Source organism: Peromyscus maniculatus, chromosome 8, assembly GCF_049852395.1.
Source record: "Peromyscus maniculatus bairdii isolate BWxNUB_F1_BW_parent chromosome 8, HU_Pman_BW_mat_3.1, whole genome shotgun sequence".
NCBI lineage: Eukaryota > Metazoa > Chordata > Mammalia > Rodentia > Cricetidae > Peromyscus > Peromyscus maniculatus.
The window spans coordinates 69,695,478-69,722,129 of record NC_134859.1 but is presented as its reverse complement, the minus strand read 5'-3'; the positions used below and the strand labels follow the sequence as shown (position 1 = coordinate 69,722,129).

The following is a 26,652-nucleotide window of genomic DNA, read 5'->3' as shown; positions in this document are numbered from 1 at the left end:
ACCAATAACTTGGACTGGGTGTCTTGAGGGCAGGATCTGATACTAGCATCTGATACTGTCCATTTTAACAAAAAACATTGTTAAAAGAGGGCAATGGAACATGATCCTATCAGCTTGAGGGATGGAAAAATAAAAATAAAAAGTTTCTAAAACATCTCATGACCCCAGTGTTTTGTTTGTTTGTGTTTTCAGTTTTGCTTATTTCCACTCTTTTCTGATACTTTACACATATGGCAAATTCTCCGGTCAACTTTATATCCCAGGCGGCTGCTTCTCCCATTTAACATTTTGCAAAGCATTGCCACATGGTATTGTGCCTAATTCGTCACATCTGCCTTTAGTTCTACCCTTTTCGAATCCTAGCAGTAGAGCTAGATATCAAAAAATCCTTTTTTTTTTTTTTTTTAATGTCTTGTGTAGCCTGGTCTCTAACTCCTAGGTAGCTGGGGGTGACTGTGGTGATATCTTGTTTGTGCCCCAATCAAAAAGCTTGCCTGAAGATCAGAGGGCTGATCAGTCACAAGTTCAGCATAGAATCCAGGGACTGTTGGTACACACCTCTAATCCAAGAACTCGGGAGGAGGAAGCAGGAAGATCCAGATATCAAGACCACCCTAGCTCTAAGTCATTGAGTCAGTCTAAGAAGAGAGAGAGAGCGGGACAGGGAGAGGGAGAGAGAGAGACAGAGAGAGAGAGAGAGAGAGGGGGGGGGGGGGAGGGAGAGGGAAAAGGAGAGGGAGGGGAAGAGGGAGAGGAGAGGGAGAAAGAGAGCCAATGGGTGGGGTTGGGCCACACCCTTAATCCCAGCACCAGGGAGGTGGAGACAGGTATATAAGGCAGATGGAGACCGGATCTCAGCTCTTTCAGTGTGAGGTTTCCTAGAGACCGGATCTCATCCTTTCAGCTGAGGACTGGAAAAGATAGGTGAGAGCTGGATGTGGGTTGCCCCTTGGACTCTCTGAACTTTTGGCATTTGGCGTCTGTGGTATCTGGCTGGGGTTTTTTACTGTTCAAACCATTTAGAACTGGTGCTACAGCTGGTTCCCAGTGTGGGGCAAGAACCCAGGACCCGGACATAAGAGTCTCACTCTGTACCCCAAGAGCTGGCTCTATTCTGAGGCAGCATCTTTGAAGACAGGAGATCAATCAAGGTCCCGGGGTCTACTTGAGACCCAGCTGCAAACATCAGGGCTCTGAGCGGGGCCTAGCCCACAGAATCCTCTGCCACCATGCCCTGTGTGCACTATAAATTTTCCTCTAAACTCAACTACGACATGATCATCTTTGATGGGCTCCAAATCTCCCTCTGCGACTTAAAGAAGCAGATTATGGGCAGAGAAAAGCTGAAAGCTGCCAATAGCGACCTGCGCATCTTCAACGCAGAGACGCAAGAAGAATATACAGATGACAATGCGCCAATTCCTAAGAACTCATCTGTGATTGTCAGAAGAATTCCTAGTGGAGGCGTTAAGTCGGCAAGGAAGACACACGCTCTAAGTGGACCTGGACCGGTGATGGGAACCACACAGGCAACCGATGACTCTTCTGCATCCATTTCTCTGGCCCAGCTTACAGAGACTGCCAATCTGGCTGAAGCCAATGCTTCGGAGGAAGATAAAATCAAAGCGATGATGTGGCAATGTGGCCGAGAATACGACCCAGGCAGTTCCGTGAAGAAACCTCTGGGTCCACCACCTCCATCTTATACCTGTTTTCGTTGTGGTGTCCCTGGTCATCATATTAAGAGTTGCCCAACAAACGGGGATAAGAACCTTGAATCCGGCCGGAGAATCAGAAGGAGCACTGGAATTCCCACCAGTTTTCTGACTGAGGTGAAAGATCCTAACACGAAAGGTGCGATGCTCACCACCTCTGGAAAATACGCAATACCGACCCTAGATGCAGAGGCCTATGCGATCGGGAAGAAAGAGAAGCCACCCTTCTTCCCAGAGAAACCGTCCTTGTCGTCGTCATCTTCAGAAGAAGAAGAAAAAACACCTATCCCGGAGGAGCTCCTGTGCCTCATCTGCAAAGACATCATGGTGGATGCTGCTATCATTCCCTGCTGTGGAAACAGTTACTGTGATGAATGCATTAGGACAGCACTCCCGGAATCAGATGAACATACATGTCCAACATGTCATCAGAACCATGTTTCTCCGGATGCTTTAACTGCCAACAAGTGTTTACGACAGGCTGTTAGTAACTTCGAAAATGGAACTGGCTATAGCAAAGGACCTCGCCAACAGTTCCCTCCACCCCCACCCCCAATACCACCACCAAGACCGCTCCTTCAGAGGAGCCCCCAGCCTCTGGCTCGAACTTTGGTACGGAGACAGCTGGATCCTCTGAGGATCCCAGTGACATCTTCCTCAGCTCTCCCAGCTCCCTCTGTATCTTCGTTAACTTCAAGTCCGGCTCCCTTGGCACCCTCTGTGCCTGGAACTCCATCTTCTGCCCCAGCTCCGGTACCGGTACCGGATTTGACTGCGACAGTGTCTCTCCCAGTCCATTCGGAAGAGTCAGACGGCCCTTTCCGGGATTCGGGTGATAAATATTACCAGCCGCAGCGCTGGAACCAGAGCATTCTAAGGGAGCCTCCTCAGTTGCCACTGGGGCTCTTACTCAGGAAAAGGGTCACGAGGTGCCTGTCCTTGGAACTGCGTCTCGGTTGGCACAGTCCTCATTGCAGGGACAGTGGGTCCCCACAACTGGTCCGGTAAGAAAAAGTGCCGCTCTTCCAGGTGGTGGACCACCACCAGGCTGGGGACATTTCAACCAGCTTGGCCACCTGGTTTCTCCACCGCAGCAAGTCAGAAGAGGGGAAGGAAGTCGTCACAGGAGCACAGAGCGCGGGCCACAGCACAGCCAAAGATCCCAGAGGGCTCTAGGCCCATCCCTCCCAGGAACTCCAGTCTCTGTGCCTGTTCCTCCTGGTGTACCTCCCCCACACTTCTCTCCTGGCTTCCCTCCTGACCAGCCCCAGCCTTCAGGATACAGTGTCCCCCCTGCAGGGTTTCCACCAGCTCCTGCCACTGTATGGAAACCTTGGGTGTGGTCGTCAGGAGTGCAGACTGCTCACCCAAACACCATGCCTGCAACACCAACCCGGCTTTTGTCCAGGGAAGAATTCTATAGAGAGCAACGACGACTGAGGGAAGAGGAGAAGAAAAAGTCCAGGCTAGACGAGTTTACCAATGGTTTTCTTAAGGCGTTGACGGGGCATGAAAAGATTCAGAGGAAGCCAGGGCACTCCTTTTCCAGGTCTAAATCTCCCTGTACTGGTTCATCAGATTCAAGAAGTTCATACGCTTCTTCCTCAAAGTCAAGATCTGGCTCCACGCGGTCAAGCTCTTCCTCTGGATCCTCCAGCCGCCCACACTCTGGCTTCTATTCGCCATCACCTCGATACCCCAGGAGAGGCAGAGGCGAGAGCCGTCGTCACGGTTCAGGGGCCAGTTCTCGAGGATATCATGGATCTAGGTCAAGGTCCCCTCCATATAGAGGTTCTCGTTCACGGTCAAGATCTCCTCAGAGAAGGTCCACTCGCCATGACATCAAAACCTATTAAGGGCAGAGGGTCCACTTTAGAGACCTCTTTGAGAAACAACGCCCCAGGGAAATGGGAGGGGAATCGCCTACCGATAATGGTACAACAAGTACTACCATGGGTATGCTGTGGGGGCACAGGCTAGACCATCAGCTACCAGAGAAGACTTCTCTCCATAGAGACTTTCACCTCTTAATATCAGAAATTCACCCTTCACAAGAGGGCCCAGAGAAGACTATGCTCCTGGACAACCTCATAGACACAGAAACCGAGGCAGCAACTATCCAGGAAAGCCTTCCACGGAGGAGAGATAGTCACAATCCGAAAAGAAACACAAAATCCAAAGTGAAGGAGAGTGGGAACGTTCCAGGAGTCCATGAAGACACAAGCATAAGAGAAAAACGGAAAACGGGGAAAGCATGAGGAGAGTGAGAGCTTCCTGAGTTCTGAGCTGTTAGAGACTTCCAGCCAATCCAGGGAGTTGCTGGGTGTGGATGACACTAAGGCAGATACACCGTTTGTCCTCCCGAGGAGAGACGATGCTACACACCTGTTGGGGATGAACTGACGGAGGCAGAATCCATCACTTTCAAAGCAGTGTCTGAGAAGGACAAGAGAGAAAAAGATAAACCAAAAGGAAAAAGTGACAAGAGCAAAGGGGAAAGGGATATGCCTGCTACAGCCAAGAAGGAAAATGTTTTCAAACCTTCTAAAGGACCCCAAGTGTAGGTGGACGGGGACCGTGAAAACTCTCCTAGGTCTGACGCTCCACTTGAAAAAGCCAAAGAGCGGGCTGCAGAGACTGACTCTATAAAACTCCGATCTTGTAGCTCTATTGGGAGTGATGGCAGGATATGTCCTGTAGACCAATAACTTGGACTGGGTGTCTTGAGGGCAGGATCTGATACTAGCATCTGATACTGTCGATTTTAACAAAAAACATTGTTAAAAGAGGGCAACGGAACATGATCCTATCAGCTTGAGGGATGGAAAAATAAAAATAAAAAGTTTCTAAACATCTCATGACCCCAGTGTTTTGTTTGTTTGTTTGTGTTTTCAGTTTTGCTTATTTCCACTCTTTTCTGATACTTTACACATACGGCAAATTCTGCGGTCAACTTTATATCCCAGGCGGCTGCTTCTCCCATTTAACATTTTGCAAAGCATTGCCACAGTGGTATTGTGCCTAATTCGTCACATCTGCCTTTAGTTCTACCCTTTTCCAATCCTAGCAGTAGAGCTAGATATCAAAAGATCCTTTTTTTTTTTTTTTTTTAAAGTGTCTTGTGTAGCCTGGTCTCTAACTCCTAGGTAGCTGGGGGTGACTGTGGTGATATCTTGTTTGTGCCCCAATCAAAAAGCTTGCCTGAAGATCAGAGGGCTGATCAGTCACAAGTTCAGCATAGAATCCAGGGACTGTTGGTACACACCTCTAATCCAAGAACTCGGGAGGAGGAAGCAGGAAGATCCAGATATCAAGACCACCCTAGCTCTAAGTCATTGAGTCATTCTAAGAAGAGAGAGAGAGAGAGGGAGAAAGAGAGAGAGAGGGGGGGGGAGGGAGAGGGAGAGGGAGGTGAAGAGGGAGAGGGAGAAAGAGAGCCAAAGGGTGGGATTGGGCCACTTCCTTAATCCTAGCACCAGGGAGTTGGAGACAGGTATATAAGGCAGATGGAGACCGGATCTCAGCTCATTCAGTCTGAGGATTCCTAGAGTCCGGATCTCACCCTTTCAGCTGAGGAGTAGAAAAGATAGCTGAGAGTTGGCTGTGGGTTTTCCCTTGGACTCTTTGAACTTTTGGTATTTGGCGTCCGTGGTATCTGGCTCGGGGTTTTTACTGTTCAAACCATTTAGAACTGGTGCTCCAGTGGTGGCTCACACCTTTAACCCCAGTTCTAGAGAGCTGGAGAAAGAAATATAAGGTGGGTGGGGACAGCATCTCAGTCCAGTCAGTCTGAGTATTCATAGAAATAGGATCTCCCCCTTTCACCTGTGGAGTTGGCAAGGTGAGTGGTGGCTGTGACTTGCTCCTTTGTCTCTCTGATTTTTCAGCATTTCCTCTGATATCTAGCTCTGGGTTTTTACTATTAAAAGCAACTAGAATTCGAGTTACAGTTGACCTTGAACTTGTACTCCAGAAGTGGAGGCAGGTTTATGAGGACTTCTAGCCATCCTTGGCTATAGTTATTTGGAGGCTGGCCTCAGGCCATAGGTAATGGGATCCAGAAAGCCCAATCATGCCCCAGGGATAGATCCTAATCCCACTGCCAAGGGCCCCTCAAACAGACCAAACTATACAACTGTCTTCCTATATTCAGAGGGCCTAGTCTGATCCCATGTAGGTTCCAAAGCTGTTGGTCTAAAGTTGGTGAGTTCCTATGAGCTAGGTACAGTTGTCTCTGTAGATGTCCTAATCATGATCTTGATGTCCCCCACCCCTTTTTGCTAAAATAATCCCTCTTCCCTCTCTTCACCTGGGCACCCAGAGCTCGGCCTGGTGGTTGGCTGTGAATCTCTGCATCTGCTTCCTCCAGTTATTGGATGAAGGCTCTATGATGACAGTTAGGGTATTCACCAACCTGTTTACCAGTGTAGTCCAGCTCAGGCACCCTCTTTATATCTAGTAGTCTATCTGTGGTCGTCTTGTGGATTCCTGGGAATTTCCATAGCACCAGGTTTCTCCCTTACCCTATAATGTCTCCCTCTATCAAGATATTACTTTCCTTGCACTTCCATTCCTACTCTGCCCCAGACCAACCATGATGTTCCCTCATGTTCTCATCCTCCATCACCTCTTCTCTTCCCCCACCGCATCCTCAGTTTATTCATGGACATCTCTTCTGTTTCCCCTTCCCAAATCGATCCCTGCATCCCTCTTAGGGTGTTCCTTGCTTCCTAGCTCTTCTGGAGTTTTACAGGTGGGTAATACTTCATTGAGTATATGTACGAAATTTTCTTGATTCATTCTTTGGTTGTGGGGCATCTAGGCTGTTTCCAGCTTCTGGCTATTAGGAATAATGCTGCTATGAACATAGTTGAATAAGTGTCCTTGTGGTATCATTGAGCATCACTTAGGTATATGCCCAAGAGTGGTATCATTGGCTCTTGAGGTAGATTGATTCCTAATTTTCTAAGGAGTAATCATACTGATTTCCAATGTGGCTCTACAAGTTTGTACTCCCACCTGCAGAGCAGGAGTGTTCCCCTTGCTCCACACCCTGTCCAACATAAGCTGTCATCAGTGTTTTTGATTTTAGTCTTTGGTTCACAGAAACTGACTTCACCAATTTGCCGGGAATGCTGGCTTTCATCTAATTACCAGAAATCTTCCTATAGTCTAATTTGAGCTCATTTCTCACTACTTGGATTGGCTTTTGGAGTGTGGGGAACTGGAGTTTCCTTTGAACCTAACACTGTACAGAAATACACAGGGGCCTAACACCCTCCAGTTCCCAACAGAGCATGGACCAGAATGTTATGTCACTGTTGGTCCCTCAAGAGCCAAGTGATGTATATTCTGTCCAGTCCTCTGCCAAAGGAAGCAAAGCGTAAAAGGGAATTTGTAATAGACAAGTGTGAAGGTACTGTCTGTAGCATGAAACTTAACATGTCTTATTAACAAAAACAAACCTGGAGCCAGGTATTGAGTTAAAGCTGGAAGATCAGAGAAGCAGAACAAGCCACAGCCACCACACCTTGCCAGTTCCTCAGCTGATCCTGTTGCCTCAGACTGGATGCCTCTCAGCTGAACTGTGCTGCTCAAAAGCCTAAAAGCATTTAAATACCACCCCTTAAATACGTTTCTGCTTTCTGCTATCACTTCCTGGGATTAAAGTCTCTTGTTACCCTGCCTGGCTGTTTCCAGTGTATCATTGAACTCACAGAGATCCAGGTGCATCTCTCCCTCTGGAAGGTTATAATTAAAGGCATGTGTGCCACCATTTTCTGGCCTCTATATCTAGTGGCTGTTCTGTTCTCTGACCCCAGATAAGTTTATTAGGGTACACAGTATTTTGGGGAGCACAATATCACGACAGCTGTCGACACTGTATTCTGCTCAAAGTATTCCTCTACAAAGTAAGTGGATAAACCTTGAAAAGAGAAGAAAGATCTAAAGACAGGTTCAGTGAATGAAAAAAAGAACTTAAAAGAGGACATGACTGCTCCTAGGTATGGTGGAAGAGAAGATTTACAGTAGATGGGAGGGAGAAAAAAAGCCAGAAGCTTCTGGAAGGGTCCAGAGAGAACATGACTGGCAGACTGAGCTAGGAGAGTCAGGAGGCAAGAGGCCAGGAGGTCAGGAGACCAAGAGGCTAAAAGGGCAAAAGGGCTGAACTAGTCAACATGGCTGGGTTACACAGGAATCAGGGAAGCTGGAGGAAAGGAAGCCCAGCCAGTTCTTTTTTCTGACTTTTTTCCAGTTCTTTTTTCTGACTTTGTGACTGACTTGGACTCTGAGGATTGATTGAGAAGAAGCTAGGAGGACAGAGGAGAGAGAAGAGGGGAAGGGAAAGAGAGAAGGAGAAGGTTAACTGGAGAGACTTGAGACACACACACCACAAGCACTGGCACCTCTTTTTCCAGATGCTTCCTCAAGAGGCTGCTCCTCCCTGGTTCTGCCAGTGTCTCCACCCTCTTCCCCTTCCTCCCTGACAACCCCAAAGCCCAGATCATTGGCTTGCCCTGGCCCTAGTGCTAGCCCTAGGACCTTCCATTCCTAGGAAGAGGGAGGGTGCATTGGTGCTCACAAGGCTCTTGACTTGGAGTGGAGGAGGCTCACTGTCTGGGTTCACTGCCTCACTCTCCTAAGATTCCTCCTCCCCACCTCCAGACATGCTGAGTACAGAGGGGGATTTCTGTCTTTGCTCACTCTCTGGGCATAGATCAGAATATCCTCCCTCATGCTCTGCATATGGTTTCTTCTTAGTTGCTTCCTGCCTCCCTGGGAAAGCCCCACCTTCCTGTTCTTTCTTAAATTAGAGATGAAAGGAAAGACTCTTAAGGCCTGTGAAGCAATGTCCTCAGATCTGGCCTGGTGGTGACAGGAGATGAAGCTCAGCACATGTGGATGAGCCCTGGTTCTGGAGGACTAGGCTGGAGGGACAGTGGGATTCTGGGCTGCACTTCTAGCAAGCAGCAGAGTCAGGAGTGGGGTTTGGGGGGCGCTCCCAGACAAAGCGATTCACAGCAGAGATGCCTCAGTAAGCTGAACATTTCTGGGGCCCTTGCCTTTCCAAGGCTGTTGTTTCTTAGGAAGAATAGCATAGGAGAGGCTGCCGGTGGGCGGAGCATGAGCATAGCACATTAGGAAAATGTCAAGAAATCTGAATATTTTGCCCAGTTCATATGTGCTCAAAACCACAATCAGTTTCTTAAGGCTGGTTTTCAACATAACAAATTTGGGAAGTATTACTATAACAAAATGGCAGGAGGGGTGATCACTTTAGATAGCCCTGGGAATCCCTTAGAAACTTGTCTCCCAAGATGGGCTTTAAGATCCTGGGAGCACCCAGAGGGCATCTCACCTATTTGCATTTCCAGTGGAGCAGTACTGAATGTCTTAAGCCCTGGGCTGAAGTGACTCCAGGGGCATTAAGGGGCCACCTGCTCTTTTGAGGAAAGGGACAGCCCTGCTGCTCTGGAAATGCCAGTTGCAGTGGCTATGAAAAGGTCTGGTTACTCAGCTATGAGCCTGTGTTTCATTCTGACCAATAGAAAACGCCTTGGGCGCCTTCTGGCTTCCTCTATGCAATTTCACTTCCTGGACTGAGGGTGGGGTAGAGAGAGACAAGCAGTTCTCAAGTTTGCAGTAAGACACCAGAGCTGAGGCAGAAGCAGTCTGCTCAACAGGGGGCTGACTGGGAGCAGGCATGAGCCCTGCACTTCAAACAAAGCAGCTAGGCAACCTCAGTGCTCATGGGTAAGTGACCACTTCATTCCAGCCTCCTCAAGCTCCAACCCCTCCTGCCCTTTCTGCCCTTCACTTCCATCCCAGGGTACAGTCTAGAGTCTCTGGGATCCTATGGGGACATCAGTACAAACATTGTCTCTCAGGGGAACTTGGAAAGTTTATGTTTCTATTAGGACTCTTGGCTCCTTGGAGTCTTCCTAAGGCCCGTTTTGACAAAGTCCAGGCTGTGGAGGACTAGGGCACCTGGTGAGCTGAGGGTGCCAGCAAATGCCTTTGTTTGCTTGGGGAGGAGGGAGGAGGGCTTAAGAGTCCAGGAAGAGAGCTTAGGTTCTGCTTGGTCTGAGCCTGTACTAGTGAGGCAGACAGCAGAAGGTGTGAGTGGATCAGGCTCCTGCTGCTTGCTCTCCAGAGCCCCTTGAGGCTTCCCCATTCACAGGGAGACCTGATCCTGTGGGAAGTTGGGTAAACAAGTCCACCAGGCAGGCAGGAATAGCATTCTAGATGAGAAAGGAAGTAAGTGCACTGGAGCCCAGAAAGCTTACAATGCTCTCCAGACCAAATGCAAAGCACCTCAGAGGAGCACAGAGTGCTTGCTGCACCTCTCTTTCTTCTCCAAGAGGCAGCTCTTGCTCCTGTCCCAGTGTGTTTTCCTGCCAGTCTGAGCCCTGGCATCTGAATGCCATGGTCTTCCCTTCTGAGGACAGCTAACAAGACACCTTAAATGCCAAGTCCAAGTCTCAGGGAATTTTTTCCAGTCAACACTGCAATTTCGGAGTGGGGGCAGGGAATCTGTTTTGTAAACCAGACCTAAAGTTGCAAAGAGGTTAATGAATTTACATGCCTGGGTTTGTGGCTTACTTGTCCTGTTTGTTTTTGAAGGATTGTGTCCAAGACACATGCTTAAAAAAGGTGAATTATGAACCATTGAAAATTTTTTGTTTTAATTTTATTTTATAATTTAATTTAATTTTACATATCAGCCACGGATTCTTTTGTCCTCCCCCCTCCGGCCCTCCAACTTCCTCCCAGCCCACCCCGGATAGCCATCTCCTCCAGGGTAAAGACTCCCCTGGGGATTGAGTTCAACCTGGTAGATTCAGTCCAGGCAGGTCCAGTCCCCTCCTTCCAGGCTGAGCCAAGTGTCCCTGCATAAGCCCCAGGTTCCAAACAGCCAGCCCATGCACTGAGGACAGGTCTTGGTCCCACTGCCTGGATGCCTCCCAAAGAGTGTAAGTCCACTTTCCCATGGTGGGCAGCATAATTCAGGCTATACAGCTAGGCCCCCACTTTCCCTCTCATCCCTTCAGCCCTTTGTCCTGGGAAAGGAGGCTGAGTTGCCTCTGTAGTTCTTCAATTTCCTTCTCTTGCTCTATTATCTTCATCTGCAATGTGAGATTAACATTTCCAGTTGTCTGGAAAAGTTCACTCTGCAGCAGCTGAAGAGCAGACGGTCTCTGTGATGCATTCCTCCCAGTTAGGAACTGGATATACTTGGCTTGTACCGGACACCTCTTACTAAGGGATTCGGGTATCCGACCAGTCCTCATGCCTGTTAAGACTGTTGCTCGCTCCATGTCTGTCCCGAATGGCTGAAAGAGCTCGAGCAGGATCACACCCAGGCTATACATATCTGACTTGGCATCATACTCGGATCCTTCCAACTGTTCGGGTGACGCATACAGACAGGTCCCCACTCTTGTCGTATGTGTCGGCATTCCCTTTCCATTTCTGCTGGTCCAGCCTGAGCTCTTGTGTATGATGTCTGCACAGGCCAGACCAAAGTCTCCTATTTTTACTTGCTGATCAGGGCCATGAAGAAAAATATTTCTAGGCTTCAGATCTCTGTGGACAATGCCCATGTTATGCATGTAAAAGACACCTTCCACCAATTCTTGAAATATTTTTGTTGCAACACTGGCCATGACGGAGGGACAGGCAGCTTCATCCACATACTCCCGGCTCCGCTTGTTCCTCTCGGCTATCCAGTCCCACAGGGACAGCTCACACAGCTGCAACTGGATGTGCAGCATCAGGTGGTACCGAACCTCTGTCTGCTCCAGCAGGTTCAAATTGCCTTCAGAGGACTCATCCGTGGATGTAGAATTCCCTTCCAAGTCTGAGTTATGCCCCAGTGGCAGCTGATGCTTGACAACTGGTCTGATAGACAAATCAGTCGAGTCATTTTCTTGGAGCTCAGTGGACGATTCAAATTCACTGCTGTTTCTGATCACTAAATCAGCAGTGTAGCTCACCAAGTTGTTATTCTTGTTTTTAATGTCAGATTCACCAAAGGTTTCTCTTTTACTGAGATGTGTTCAGCAAAGATAATGGATGAGCTGCTTTCATTGTCTTTAATATCACCTTGATCTCTGTCCCCTTCATGCTCCGACAGTACTTCAAGAGAGGGCAGTTGAATGGGAACTCTGTCTTTTGGCCGAACCACACGAACAAGTTCTAGCCATGAAGCGTGATAGCCAACAATGTTGGGGTGTCGGAGACCTGCCAGAACCTTTGCTTCTCGTAGCTCCTTCATACAGTCTGTTTTAGTTGCACTCTTAATCAGGATTTTCTTAATTGCATAATGCTGACGGTCTATTTTGTTCTGGACCTTGTATACTCTTCCATATCCTCCCTTTCCTAAGAAGGCAAGCTCTTCAAATTCATTTAAGTAGCGTGAGGTTTGTGCATAGTCCATCTCCTGATCAACAACAATGGTCATTTTCCAAGCACTCGTTCTGTGTCCCATATTAATTCTTTCCTTTAGAACAAACAGAGCCAATACAGTAGGACCTACCCAGTGAGAACCAGCACTTCACAGTACCTGTCCAGGCAAGCCTTGGAGAGAAATTGGCTTTGTGGAATCAATATATAGCCACTGTGAGTCCTTGAAAAGAAGTACTATACTAAAAACGCCACTGTAACACTTCCTGAAGTAAGGGGAAGTATCCAAAACAGCACTACTGTATAACACTTCCTGAAGTGAAGGGAAGTATCCAAAACAGCACTACTGTTTAACACTTCCTGAAGTGAGGGGAAGTATCCAAAACAGCACTACTGTATAACACTTCCTGAAATAAGGTGAACTATACTAAAAGCCTCTACTGTAACACTTTTTGAAGTACACTGAATCTTTTCTGTGAAACTCAGACTCCAGATTAGTTATAAACCCCAGCCAAATACCTGTTTTTACTCAGAGATTCTTTTCTAAGTGGGAGCAGGAAAGTTAACTTAAAGTGGCTGTTTTCTGACTCAGGCAGAAACGTGCAGCAGATCACCTTGCAGGAGTCATTTTTTTTTTTTTTTTTTTTTTTTTTAGTTTTTTTCCAGAGTTTCTCCCTGCAGTTTTAGTGCCTGTCCTGGATCTCCCTCTGTAGACCAGGCTGCCCCTCGAACTCACAGAGTTCCACCTAGCTCTTCCTCCCGAGTGCTGGGATTGAAGGCTTGCAGCCTCACCCCCCAGAATTTATGGGCAACTTTTAGGTGGAGGAAAAGGGAGATTTAGATTTAGATGTAGATTTAGATTTAATTTTAGATTTAGATTTAGATCTGTATTAGAATGGGCTAGGATGCACTGGTGAAGGAGATAGGGGAGAAGGGAGAATAAAGGAAGGAGAAAAGGAAAAGGGGACAGGGGTTATTTGTCCAGGAGTTACAAGGGACATCCTCTGGATAGAGGGTAGACACACATGGCACATAGGCAAAAGTTTATAAAGGTGATGGGTCAATCTGTTTTGTAAACCCGACCTAAAGTTACAAAGTGGATAATGAATTTACATGCCTGGGTTTGTGGCTTACTTGTCCTGTTTGTTTTTGAAGGATTGTGTCCCATAGACATGCTTAAAAGAAGTGAATTTTGAACCCTTGAAATTTTTTAAAATTTTATTTTATAATTTAATTTTACATACCAGCCACGGATTCGTTTGTCCTCCCCCCTCCGGCCCTCCAACTTCCTCCCAGCCCACCCCAGATACCCATCTCCTCCAGGGTAAAGACTCCCGTGGGGATTGAGTTCAACCTGGTAGATTCAGTCCAGGCAGGTCCAGTCCCCTCCTTCCAGGCTGAGCCAAGTGTCCCTGCATAAGCCCCAGGTTCCAAACAGCCAGCCCATGCACTGAGGACAGGTCTTGGTCCCACTGCCTGGATGCCTCCCAAACAGATCAAGCTAATCAACTGTCTCACTTATCCAGAGGGGAACCATTGAAAATTTAACACAGTCACAGGTTTTGCAGTGAGAAGGCCAGTGTCCAGAACTAGCCCACAACTCCATTAACTAGGACTGTATTGCATCCCCCTTGAGTTCCACATTTCCCGGGGACATGAGTATTTTCCTTTGGTACTTTGGTGTGAGATGTGGCTTCAGTCCCCTCTCCATGTGGAGAGTGACCCAGGGGTGCTGCTTAGCACAGGTCCTGATAAGGAGGATGCTGGAGAGGAGGGGCTGGGAGACAATGAGGACCTGAGACTGCTCAGCAGTGCATAGAACAGGGCGGGTCTGCAGCTTCTAACTGGGCAGAACTGAAACTGCTCCCTTCTGGCAGTACAGGCTGCTTTAGTCCCAGTTTACTTCGGTTGTGGTTTTGTTTGCATATTTTAGAGGGGAAGGAGGCCGACAGCGTCTTGGTGTTTTCCCCAGGCTGGCCTCTAACTCACTGTACGTGTTCTGCATGCCTCAAGCTCACAATGCCCACATCAGCCTCCCATGGCCAACATCATGCTAGACTCCTTGCAGCCTTTTGGTTGGAGATGATGATCTCTGGCAGGGTATCAGGGAAAATGGGCTCACATCTGGATGGCTCAACCATCTCAGTCCCCTCTTTTCTGCAATTTCTTACCAACCTGCAACTGTGGCAGAGTGAGAATGTCATCCTCTCTCCTGTCAATCATAACTGACTAGACACCCTGAATCCCCAGTTTCCTTCTGAAGGAATTCCCCCCAGAGTCAGTGCTATAATTTGAGAAGAAAGAACTACCTGGTTAATTAGACCCAGGGACCCCCATCTTTGATACCAATATTGGGGTGTTAGGCACATGCAGTCATTCTCAGCTGTTACTGGAGAGCTTCTCTCCAGGTTCCACCAAGCCCTGCAGTCCCACAATCCACGTATAAAATAATCACTCAGACGCTTATATTACTTATAAACTGTATGGCCGTGGCAGGCTTCTTGCTAACTGTTCTTATATCTTAAATTAACCCATTTCTATAAATCTATACCTTGCCACATGGCTGGTGGCTTACCGGCGTCTTTACATGCTGGCAGTGGCTGCAGTGTCTCTCCCCCCTTCTTCCTGTTTCCCCAATTCTCCTCTCTCCTCGTCCTTCCTATACTTCCTGTCTGGTCACTGGCCATCAGTGTTTTATTTATATAGAGTGGTATCCACAGCACTCAGCTTTTTAGGTGGGTACTGGGAATCCAACTCAGGTCCTCATGCTGTACAACAAACACTTTCCCTACATGTCGGTCTGATCTACATGTAGGGTGGACCAGGCCGGCCGGTCTCTCCTGGGGCTGAGAGGGATGATGAGTGTCGAGCGGCCCCCCTCCTGTCCAGCAGAGAGAAACACACTGGGCCTGGAGACTTGTTGAAGTAGGAACTCGCTTTATTGCATCAGGAGTGAACTTTTATATAGGTTTTGGTGTGATGGGGGGATGGGGTAAAGATAGGTGGCCAATGAGATGATGCCATCTCAGCAGTTACTAGGCAGAGGCTGATTCAAGGTCAGGCAGTGCTGAGTCACTGGTATGCAGAAGTCATGTCCCAGGACAGGTCGCCAAACTCGAGCTAGGCTTAGGAAGTTACACTGGGCCCCACGCCAGGGCCTTGTGGGGCCCAATACCTACAGAGCAACCTCCCCAGCTGTGGGAGCCCATTCTCGGGTTCCTCATGGCTCTACCCAGCAGGTCCGAATAGAGGATGATCAGGACCACGGGCCTGAGTGCAGGTGTCTGAGATGGCCTGCACTTGGCTGTGCTGGGGGAGGAGGTCTTTTGCTCCACCCTTTGGTGTCTCTATAAAAACCCTGGGCCAGAGACAGTCGGGGCCCGTTGGAATAGGTTCCAGGCCCTCTCGAGGCTATCCTTTATTTTCTATCTGTTTATCTCCGCAAGATTCTCCGCTATAAATCCTTCTATCTAATATTTCCTGCTGCTCACACTCAAGAAAACTCTGGGAAGCTGTGGGGGTGGTGGGTAAACGCCCTGCAGAATGGCGCCATGAACAGGGACTTAAAAAAAGACAAAAAAAAAGGGGGGGGGGGGACTAAAGACAAATGAACAGGGACTTAAGACAAAGTAATAGGGACTAAAGATAAAGGAAAATAATAGTTTTAATACAGAGTTTTTGGTGAAAGTGCTGAGTCAGCCCTGCCAGTGGAAAGGCATGCCGGTGTTATGAAAAAAAAAATATATTTTATATATTTTTTGGTGAGGCAGGGGTTTTATCCTCGAGAGAAAAGGAAAGCAGACTGGAAGGATGTCCAATGCTGCAGCGAAATTCTCTTCTGTCAAAATTTTCTATCTTCTATCCCTTTCTCAATTTCTATCTGTGATAAGTATACGGTATAGGGTAGTAATATAGTTTAGGAAAAACTTAGAAGTGTAAGATTGTGTAGGAAAAAAATAAGTAAGACAACTAGACAGAAAAACTTCATTTTTCTAACTTTGGGGGCTTTGAAAGCAAACTGGGGAAAAAAAATCTTTCTTTGGGCTTTATGGGTAGTAAAAAAGCTCTTCTTTGAGCTTATTGGGAAGAAAAAGTTTCCTATGGAAGCTTTTGACCTGGGGACAGCTGAAATGCTAAGTCCAAGCGGCAGGAGAAAGTAACTTCTCCCTGAGGCAAAAATGGGGGTGTAAGAAGTCAAAGTTTAAAGTTGGGAAGTTTTGGGAAAAGTTGGTCTTTCTCCTGGGGGGAAAGAAATCTTTCTCTTAAGCTATAAAGCTTTTCTTGGAAAATTTGGGAGGGGGGGAAATCTCTCTAAAAAGCCTTAATCTTTCTCAAAAGCTCTCTTAAACTTAAAAACTAAAATTGTCCTGAGGACAAATTAGGATCACCTAAAGATATTAGTATGGGGACCACCTGTGATTAGCTCTAAGGGAAAACAACAAACCTCTTAAGACAGCAAAACCTCTAAGTTCTCTTTCAATCTTTAAAAATCATCCCTGCAATGCAGGAGGCAAGGACAAGTTTCTAAAAACCCCTTCTAAGCTCTGTCTCTTCAAGCTAGTAAAAGACAGTGGGTCAGAGTACCCTGAGGGAAACGCTCGGGGAGAATGTGGGTGAAGAGCTACAGAGAGCCCAAAAAGGGCAGGAAACTTTACCTGAGAAAAGCAAAATAGTCAAGCTTCACAGTTACAGTTGAGCTGAGGCAGCAAAGGTTTTGAGTGAGCATTTCAGAATGAAAAGGTGCTCCTAATCCTCCTAATGCAAAGATCCCCTGAAGCAATGCAAACTGTTAGCATTGAATCCTTGCTTCTGACCAAAAACCCAGAGGTGACTGGCCAGCGTCTCTGAGTTGGAGTGCATTTCGGGATACTAGGGTTCCTGCAGTTGTAAACTTCCTGGAGCACAGAGCTGAGGCAGGAAGGTGCAGGACCCAGGGGAAGATTGCTAATGAACAACAAACAAAACTAAAGCCTGTGGGAACGGCACAGTTGTCCACTTTCATATAAGTCCCAGGTTGATAGGTCCACAGCTGCAAAAAGAAATCTGAGAAAAAGCTTTCCTGTCAGAGTAAGGACCTTTCTGGGAAAACAGTAAAGCTGAACTCTGTCTGAAGCAGTTGTGCTGCCAAGTCAGAACGCTGTCTGGGGAAAGAGCCCAGCCAGGGCAGAACAGAACTATCCAGGAGTAAAGCTTTCTTTTCTGTCAGAGAAAGCATCTCTTTGAGAAAAGCTTTGTTTCAACTGACTCCCATGAGATGAGGGAGTGTAGCCCTAAGGGGTGATTGCCTTTGGCATAAGCTCTGTCCTGAGCACCCAGACAAGCAAACACAACCCACTGGGGGACTGGGCCAGGTGAAGGCCTGAAGAGGCAAAACACCTGTCCTAATGGGAGTTTAGAAATGGCAAAAACCTCCCTTGTAAATTTTTTAGTCTGTACGCAAACCACACAGACCCCGAAAACAGAAACGGACAAAAAGCCCCTACCTTCAGTAGCAGGGAAAGCTGCCACTGTAGTGTCGGAAACTGTTTCTGGGGTAGAGGGGATAAATTGAGACCAAACTGGGAACTGTCTGGCAGAAAGACTCTGAAGAAACAGAGAAGGGACATAATCCTCCCCAGAAAATATATGACCTGAAAAAGCTGCTAGAATTGGAGGCAGATGCGGGAGAGAAAAAGCCCCTACCTCCAAAAGCAGCTAGCAGAGGAACAGAGCCTCAGATACCTGAAGCTCTGCACCTGGGGGGAAAGGAACAAGCAAAATGAGATAAATCAGTGGGAGAAAATCTCTGAAGGAGCTATGGAAAAGCTGTTGTAAATGATCTTGTTTTTCACTGACTGGCTAAAACAAACACAAGCCCCGAGGAAAGTGGCTATCAGAAATGCCAGCCTCAATGCGTGCTAACGAGGCAGGTGCGGTTCTGATTCGGGGGCCAGTGTCTGATGAAGGAGAGACACCTGTTGAAGCCAGCTGAGAGACCAGAAACCTCCCAATGTCCCATAGCTGAAAATGTAAAATGCTTGTTCAAATCTCCCATTGCAAAAGCAAAAAACTTTGTTCAAACCTCCCGGCCAAGAATTTGTAAGCAAGTCTGGTAAAAGAGAACCAGTTGACTCTCAGACCCAAAAAGAACTATGGGAAATGATATAAGGGACTGATATGGGACTGATATTATTATGGACTGATATAAGGGAAATGCATTCTGGGAAAGGTAGTTTTTCTGCTAAAGATGGCGACATTGCCCTGAAACACTTTTGTCAGCTCTAAAATTAAAATACAGCTTTTAAAAGAAAAAGTGGAAAAGTCGTCTAAGGGTTTAAGTGTCAGTTCCAATGAAAAATTGAAAGGATACGGAACTAGGTGCTTCGTGGTTTGGGGCGCTGTTGGTAAAATGCCTTATTTACCCTAATAGCTGTGCAAAGTTTTTACGGCAGTTGGATGACAAAAAGCTACCTATAAGAGCAAACAAGTCACTTTAAAATCCTTAAAATACCACCTAATAGCTGTGCAGTTTTTGGTGAAGAGCTTTACAGCAGCTAAATATGGTAATTTCACCCTCAGTGTGAAGTGAAGTTTTTCAGTAGAGCAAACCAAAAGTACTGCTGTAATAGAAACGTTTGTTTGAATTGAAGTTCTTAGGGGAGCCATTATGAATTTGGGTGAAGGGACAGCCTCTAGTTAAAAACTGTCTACCGCTGACAGTGCATCTCTGCCGGTCCAGAACGGCTGAGAGAACTGGCAACTTTGGAGTGTGGCTTCATCCTGAGAATGTTACAATCCCCTAGCAACAAGTATCACAACTCTATAATGACAACACTCACTAAATCCCAGTGCTTTATAACAAAGCAAACTATAAACTGTAAACTTTAGAAATGATGTACGTACTTCCTGTCTAGTTAAGAGAATCTTTCTAATAGAGATGGTGATAATAATTAAGAGTAAGAAGTAGAAAGATGAAAATAAGATATTTGAGTTTGTAAAAATTCTGTCTTGTTAGATCTGTGTTAAGAAATCTTTAGGTGTTTGCTAAGTTAGATATATGCTAATGGTAGCCTATATAAGTTTGTAAAATAGATCTATAGAATTCCTTTAAGAATATAAGCTTGCAAGAAGTAGCTAAGGTAGTCTTAAGATATATAGTAATAAGCTTGTAAGAAGTAAAGATACTAGTTGTGTATAAGAATTAATAAGAAATATATTTGCTAAAGTAGTTCTATAGTTTCCTTAAGGAGTATAAATAAGTAGATGTTAATACGTTATATGTGAGTTTGAAAAAATGTAAATGTTAAATGTGAGTCTAAATGCTTTGCAAGGCAAAAAAAAAGTTATATGTGAGTTTGTAAAGTGTAAATGTTAAGTGTGAGTCTATTCTTAATGTATATTGTGAAAGAACCTGAGACACAGAAGGTTAGTGTCCCAGTAGACTGCAAAGTAGGCAGTCTGAATGGTTTCAAAAGCTCCAGAAGCCGCTAAGAAGCTAAGAATGGCGGACGCCAGAACCAGCACAAGGCATCTGCAGCTGAGATCCATGGAATATCAACGAAGCACAGAAAAACCTGAGCTAACAGCAAAAACCATGCGGTTTAAAATATTACTATAACTAAAAAGGTCTGTCTGTGAGAACAAAAGTTGCAGAGACGCTTGTTTGAACAAAAATTATTAACTGCAAAAAGTTTTGGTTAAAAAACGTCTCTTCATATTTGGAAGCGAAAGCCTGATAGCAGAATTTATTTCTTGTTTGAACTTTTTGAACTTAAAATGAGATAAAATTACAAAAACATTTTGGTTATGGATTTCTTCAAATTTGGAAGGCTAGTACCAATATTTATCATTTAAATTTTGGCACTTAAATGAAATAAACAATAGAGATTTCATTGCAATGGGACAATTTTGAGCTTACTTATAGTAATGACCTAGGAACGGTTTTCTGGAATTGGGTTAAAAATGTAACTGTTTAAATAAAGAAATGTATTTCTACTTAGAATCAAGATGCAGTTTTGTGTATGCGTATATGCTTTATTAACTGGTGAGTTATGAGTTGTTTTGTGGAACTGTTTATGTAAAAATGGAATTACTTATGGAACTGGCTTTGTGTTACAAATGGAACTGTTTAAACAGAAAAGTTTGGGTTTTCTAACTAGGCTTGAGATTTTGCTTAAAAATTATAAAGAAAAGGAGGAGCTATGAGATTGAATTATGTTCGCAGAAACCTATTGATATTAATGCACCCTGGCTTTGTGGAATTGAGGAAATGTTTAGTTTGATGTGAATACATCGAAGTTTTTCCTATGTTCTGTTAACAAGAAAATTCAAATGACTGAGTTAAAGTTGTAAGACGGAGAAAATTGTTAACTATTATATAGCACCATATATGCTAATTCTAATGGTTCTGTTAAGAGTTTGTTTTGAGTTGTGAGATTGAGAGAATTGTGACTATGTATAGCAATATTTATGTTAACTTGTTAATGGTAATGATGAAGCTAAGGGATTCTTTAAGTTTGTAGTCGCCTTAAGAGTTTTGGTTTAGAAAGGGCTTGAGGCAGCTAAGACTGCTGTGGTCACCTTGGACCTAATTCAAAAGAGAAATGCCATCTATATCATCCTCTACTCCCATACTGGGAGGTGTAACAGCTATGGAGATTGCTGTAAGCCATTAATAGATATTTTTTTTATATATTAAGAAGGGGGGACCTGTGGGAGCCCATTCTCGGGTTCCTCATGGCTTTACCCAGCAGGTCCGAATAGAGGATGATCAGGACCACGGGCCTGAGTGCAGGTGTCTGAGATGCTCTGCACTTGGCTGTGCTGGGGGAGGAGGTCTTTTGCTCCACCCCTTGGCATCTCCATAAAAACCCTGGGCCAGAGACAGTCAGGGCCCGTTGGAATAGGTTCCAGGCCCTCTCGAGGCTATCCTTTATTTTCTATCTGTTTATCTCCACAAGATTCTCCGCTATAAATCCTTCTATCTAATATTTCCTGCTGCTCACACTCAAGAAAACTCTGGGAAGCTGTGGGGGTGGTGGGTAAATGCTCCACACCCAGCCACAGAGGCCTAAAGGCTGACCTCATGCTGAGGCTGAGGCTGAGGACATGCCCAGCTAATTAGTAAAGGCAGGCATGGAGGTACCCTGGAAAGATTAGCAGAGCTAGTGACTTTCTTAACTGGCCAGTTTTAATCTAAACCTACAAGGCTTATGAACAATAGGAAATCAAGGCCCATGCAAAACCAGGAAGCAAATAAGCAGGATCTCCTTCAGAGAAAGTAAGACAGTAGACAAAGTTGTTCAGACACTTGAGGTGATGTCCACTTGCAGAGAATGAGATTTGACCTTTTCCTACACCATATTACACAAGCTGAATACAAAATTAATTAAACATATAAATGTAAGAACAGAAAAAAATGTAAGAAACAGAAAAACAAGACACAGAAGGGAAGTTCTAGGACAAAGTTTTGGCAAAGGTCATTTGGATGTTGCCTTGATTGGCTCTACTGTCAACTGGACCCAACCTAGAATTATCTGGGAAGAGTACATCAGTTGAGGGATTGCCTATAACCGATTGGTCTCTGTGTGAGATTGTCTTGATTGTTAATTGATGTAGGAGGGTCCAGAACCCTTTGGGCAGCTCCAGTCCAAGGCAGGGAAAACTGAACAGCAGAAGAAAGCTAGCCAGCCAGCAACATCCTTCATGGTTTCTGGGACATTTCTTTGGCTGAGAAGTGAGTTCTTTGGTCAAAGGTAGTGTTGTGTGGAATAGTAAGTAGGCCTGCCTTCCACTTCCTGCTTTGACATTCCTCAGTGGTGGATGGTGAGCTGGAATTAAACCTGTTCCAACCTGAAGTTGCTTTTGGTTGGGATATTTGTCACAGCAACAGAGAAAAAAACGTGTCCTGATGTTTCCTAAAGCACAAAAAAAAAAAAAAAAAAAAATCAAAGTAGACCTGTGATTCCATCAAACTAGATTGTTCTTGCACAGCAATGAAAAAACACTGACAATCTACAGAGGGAGAAGATATTTGTAATGCACAGTCTGATAAAGGGTTAATATCCAAGAAGATAATGCACTCAGTCAAAGGCAAACTAATAGCCTAATTACAAAAGAGACAGAATGGATACTAACCATAAATAATTTGAAAGCTGAGCTAGAAGATGGCTCAGTGATTAGGAGCACTGACTGCTCTTCCAGAACACAAGATTTCAATACCCAGCACCCACATGGCGCTTACAAACACCTGTAACTCCCTTCCAAGGGATCTGATGCCCTCTTCTAGCCTCTGGGGCTGCTATATGCTATATGCTATATGTCCATATAGCTATATGCTATATGTCCATAAGGCAGACATGCAGGTAAAACATCAGTAGACCTAAAATAAAAAAATCTTAAAAAATTGCGTAACTAATGCCTATATTTCATAAAAGATAAAAGTCACACAGATACCACTGGGGTTTATTTAGAGGAGGCTGAATACTATATCAAGGACTGGAAAAGATATAAGTGAAGATTAAAATGGGATTGAAAATTCAAAGGGCTTAACTACACTTGTAACATCACATCTGCAAAACCTGTAGGCTTATAAGTTCAGCTAATGATTGCAAAGTCTCTGAAAAAAAAAAACTGTTTCTCCACCTGCATGGTGACCAATCCTGTGGAACATATGTAGCCAAAGATTGTGCTGTTGGCTCCACAGTACAGATTTGCTCTCTCCTGGTTAGGTCTCATTCTAAAGGCTCTGTCTGTTTTACAGAAAAGAAATTCAGCTTGAAATTGCAAAGGCTGCTGGAGGAATGGCCGTCACTGTTGATCTGGAAACAGACTGTGCTCAACTGGTTCTAGATGTCGGAGCTCTCACACTTGGGGAGAAGAATAGAAAGAAAATGAAGAGCCGTCACCTCAGAAAACAGGAGAATGAAAACATCTCTCAAGCTGTGTGTGCTCTCCTGAACTCTGGAGGTGGGGTGATCAAGGTTCAAATTGAAAATGAAGATTATAACCTCACCAGGGATGGACTGGGACTGGATTTGGAAGCCTCTCTTTGTCAATGTCTGCCATTTGTTAACTGGCACCTAGACGTCACAGAGGATGGAGGCTACATTTATATCTTTGTAAAATCGTGGAGCCTGGACGTCTTTGGGCTCCCGATTGGCACCCTGAGAACCAATTTGTACACCAGAAGCATGTCATCCTCGGTTGAAGTGAATGCTGCTGCTGCTCTCGAGTTCCTCCAAGACCTGAAAGAAACTGGAGGGCGATCCTGTGTGGGACCAGAGCTGCCTGCACACAGAGTCTGCCCTGGAGTAGAAGAAGAGAGTCACGTGGAGGACCTGGCTGCTGCAGTTTTTAACAAGACACAATTTCAGCACCAGGAAGACTTCCCCTTCTCCAGATCCACCTTTGTTGAAGTTACATTGCTTTCCGGGAAACAGCTGCAGAAGCGCATTAAAGAGCTCATCCCTCGACATGTTTCTGCATTTGCCAACACTGAAGGGGGATATTTGTTCATTGGTTTGGATGGGAACGAACAGCAAATCATTGGTTTTGAAGCAGAGAGGAGCGATCTTGAACATCTAGAGAGTGAAATAGACAAATGCATCCAACAGCTGCCTGTCACTCACTTCTGTGAGGAGCAGGAGAAGATAAAGTACACATGCAAATTCATCCCAGTCCACAGACCTGGAGCTGTGTGTTCCTATGTCTGTGCACTCAGAGTGGAGAGATTCTGCTGTGCTGTGTTCTCTGCAGAGCCCGATTCCTGGCACGTGGAAGACAGCTGTGTGAAGAGGTTTACTACAGAGGAATGGGTCAAGATCATGATGGATGGCCAACCAAGCTCTAGCACCATTGGTGAATGAGTTCACACATGCCCACTGACTGCTTATGTATTAGCTGCTGCTCTCAAGGAACACCTGGAGCCTTCAACAATGCCATCCTTCTGGCCTGTCACAGCTGAAGCATTTCATGGCCACAAGTGGGTTAAGCCTGCCTGTCCCTGAAGCTGTCTAACTGGTGAGGATTCTTCAGCAGAGGTCTGCTGTCAACGAACCATTCCTTGCTGTGGACTTCAGTTGAGAAAAGAAAAGGCCTTCATAGTTCAGGCTTTAGCCAAGTCTGCAGGACATTTTCTTTCTTCTTCTTTTTTTTCTTGTTTAACTTTTTATTGGTTCTTTGGAAATTACACCCCAATTCACATCATCTTTCTATCTCTCCCTAACTTCTCACTGCCTTTGCAACCTTCTTTGCAAAAGAAAACAACAACAACAACCAATAAATAAATTAATAAAAAACCCCAAAAAATCTAAATAAAAATTAAAAAATAAATCTTGCCATGGGAGCCGTGGTGTGTCACACAGTATAATCTTTTGCTCAGATATCTTTACTGACAAATGTTTGTTGCAATGAGTTATTGTTGGGGTTCAAGGGTTCTGGCTTCTACTACACTGTCAATACTGGATCCTCCTCTGCACCCCTTTCAGACATCCTCTTTATTGTCGTCCTGTGTCACGGATGTCCTGCAACTATGCTTCTAAAGACCAGCCCCTAACATATGCCAGCAGTTCATGGCTGGGGTAGATGCTGGGGTGAGCCAACTTGAAACCCTGGACCTGGGACTGGGTGGTAGCTGAGATGGTTAGCCCACCCACTCTCCTGCACCTGTGTACCAGGGCCAGCTCTCCAGCACTGCCCTTGAGAGCTATAGGGTCCGCTCACCTGAGTGCCACAGCTGGCAAGGGGTGGAGCCACCTTTCAGGCTCTGCTGCCCAGGACATTGTCTAAACCAGTGATTGATATGGGAGAGCCCAGCATCTGCATCAGCTCCTGCATCCTGGTTCCTGCACTGTTTGAGTTCTTTTCCAGGCTTCCTTCAATGCTGACCACACTGTGGAAATGTAAGCCAAAATAACCCTTTTCTCCAGAACTTGCTTTTTGGTCATGGTGTGTCAATGCAGCAATAGAAACTCCAACTAAGACACCTGCTTAGCATAAGGCTGTGAGTAAATTCTTACTGCAGCTCACTGGCTGTGCTCTCGGTGGTGGGGTCGGAGGGTGGTATCGTGGGGTGTGTGAGGCCATGGGTGTGGGGGAGTGGGACAGACTGACAGGAACAGGTGTTTTGTTAGTTAGTTAGTTAGTTTGTTTGTTGAGACAGGGTTTCTCTGTGTAGGTCTGTCCTGGAACTCACTCTGTAGACCAAGCTGGCCTCAAACTCAGAGATGTGCCTGCCTCTGCCATCTGAGTTCAGGGATTAAAAGTGTGTGCCACTACCATTGGCCTAAGGAAGGCATATTTTATCCCTATTGCATCTGTGGGTTTCCTTAGTGAGAACCCTATGTGCTCAATCCCTGTATCACTCAGAACAGGTGAAGCAACATTAAATGTAAAATCAGACAGAGAAACAAAAATCAAAGCCAACTATTGTACTTCCAGTTACATAGAGAACAAAAATGTGCCCTCTGGTGTGATAATGGCATGACTATACTGGGTTTACTCATTCTCCAATTGGATTTAAGGTCATATCACCTGACCCCAACCCCGCACCTCCCTGGGAGGCAGCTTCTGTCTGATACTGAAAGCCAAGGCAAAGGCCATGGTTGCAGAAGTGCCAGGGCCAATGGTGGGAAGCACCTATTACAGTTTTGAAACGCAGATGTGATTTGCCAACCGAACTGCCTTCTAAATATGTGTCTTTATGGATTACCATTCCTGTCAGTCTCATAAAGACATTTTCTTCCCTTACAACGGTTGTGCATACTGCAAAGACTCACAACTGCTTCAAGTCCTGAGTACAAGTGACTATTGTTATGGCACAGTGGCCCAATGCTCAGGTAAAACCTGAAGAAAACGAGCAGGCCTCAGTATCAATCTGTTCCAAGGCTTTGGGATCACATCACAAAAGAGGCGGAAAAAAACTTTATCTTCAAAGTTTGTTTTCAGACTGACTCAGACTAAGCCTTAATATAATAAATGAAAAGAAAAAAAACAATTTTGTTTTGTTTTGTTTTGTTTTTGAGGGAGTTTGCTGTGGGATGTTAATGTATGTCCTGTGGGAGCCCTTCTTGGGTTCCTTGTGGCGTTACCCAGCAGGTTTGCATAGAGGATGATTAGGACCATGGGCCTGAGTGCAGGTGTCTGAGATGGTCTGCACTTGGCTGTACTGGGGGATGGTCTGTATGTCAAGTTGCTCTGATTGGTCAATAAATAAAACCTGATTGGTCGTGGCTAGGCAGGAAGTATAGGCGGGACTAACAGAGGAGAAATAAAAGAACAGGAAGGCAGAAGGAGACGCTGCCAGCCACTGCCAGGACAAGCAGCATGTGAAGATGCTGGTAAGCCACGAGCCACGTGGCAAGGTATAGATTTGTAGAAATGCGTTACTTTAAGATATAAGAACAGTTAACAAGAAGCCTGCCACGGCCATACAGTTTGTAAGCAATATAAGTCTCTGTGTTTACTTGGTTGGGTCTGAGCGGCTGTGGGACTGGCGGGTGACAGAGATTTGTCCTGACTGTGGGCAAGGCCGGAAAACTCTAGCTACAGG

General features: G+C 45.7%; 2 protein-coding genes and 2 pseudogenes across 2 annotated transcripts in view; 3 read left to right on the top strand and 1 right to left on the bottom strand.

The window, feature by feature from the left end:
• Positions 1 to 26,652, top strand: part of LOC143266960 (schlafen family member 1-like) — a 113,326-nt gene that overhangs the window by 79,098 nt on the left and 7,576 nt on the right. The window lies entirely within an intron of this gene.
• Positions 1,082 to 4,364, top strand: LOC143274481 (E3 ubiquitin-protein ligase RBBP6 pseudogene; annotated as a pseudogene).
• On the top strand, positions 9,287 to 25,037 carry LOC143266956 (schlafen family member 2-like). The gene is made up of 2 exons (XM_076543013.1): positions 9,287 to 9,470; positions 22,864 to 25,037. Exons 1-2 carry the CDS (start codon positions 9,421 to 9,423, stop codon positions 23,966 to 23,968), a joined length of 1,155 nt encoding a protein of 384 aa, XP_076399128.1. The 5' UTR covers positions 9,287 to 9,420; the 3' UTR covers positions 23,969 to 25,037.
• LOC143274509 (eukaryotic translation initiation factor 2-alpha kinase 1 pseudogene) lies at positions 10,685 to 12,180 on the bottom strand (annotated as a pseudogene).

Bases quoted from the DNA above. Each gene is read 5' to 3' on its own strand.
- LOC143266956 (XM_076543013.1), top strand. From the start codon at position 9,421: ATGAGCCCTGCACTTCAAACAAAGCAGCTAGGCAACCTCAGTGCTCAT. The intron at 9,471-22,863 runs GTAAGTGACCAC...TCTGTTTTACAG, and splicing joins GGCAACCTCAGTGCTCATGG to AAAAGAAATTCAGCTTGAAA.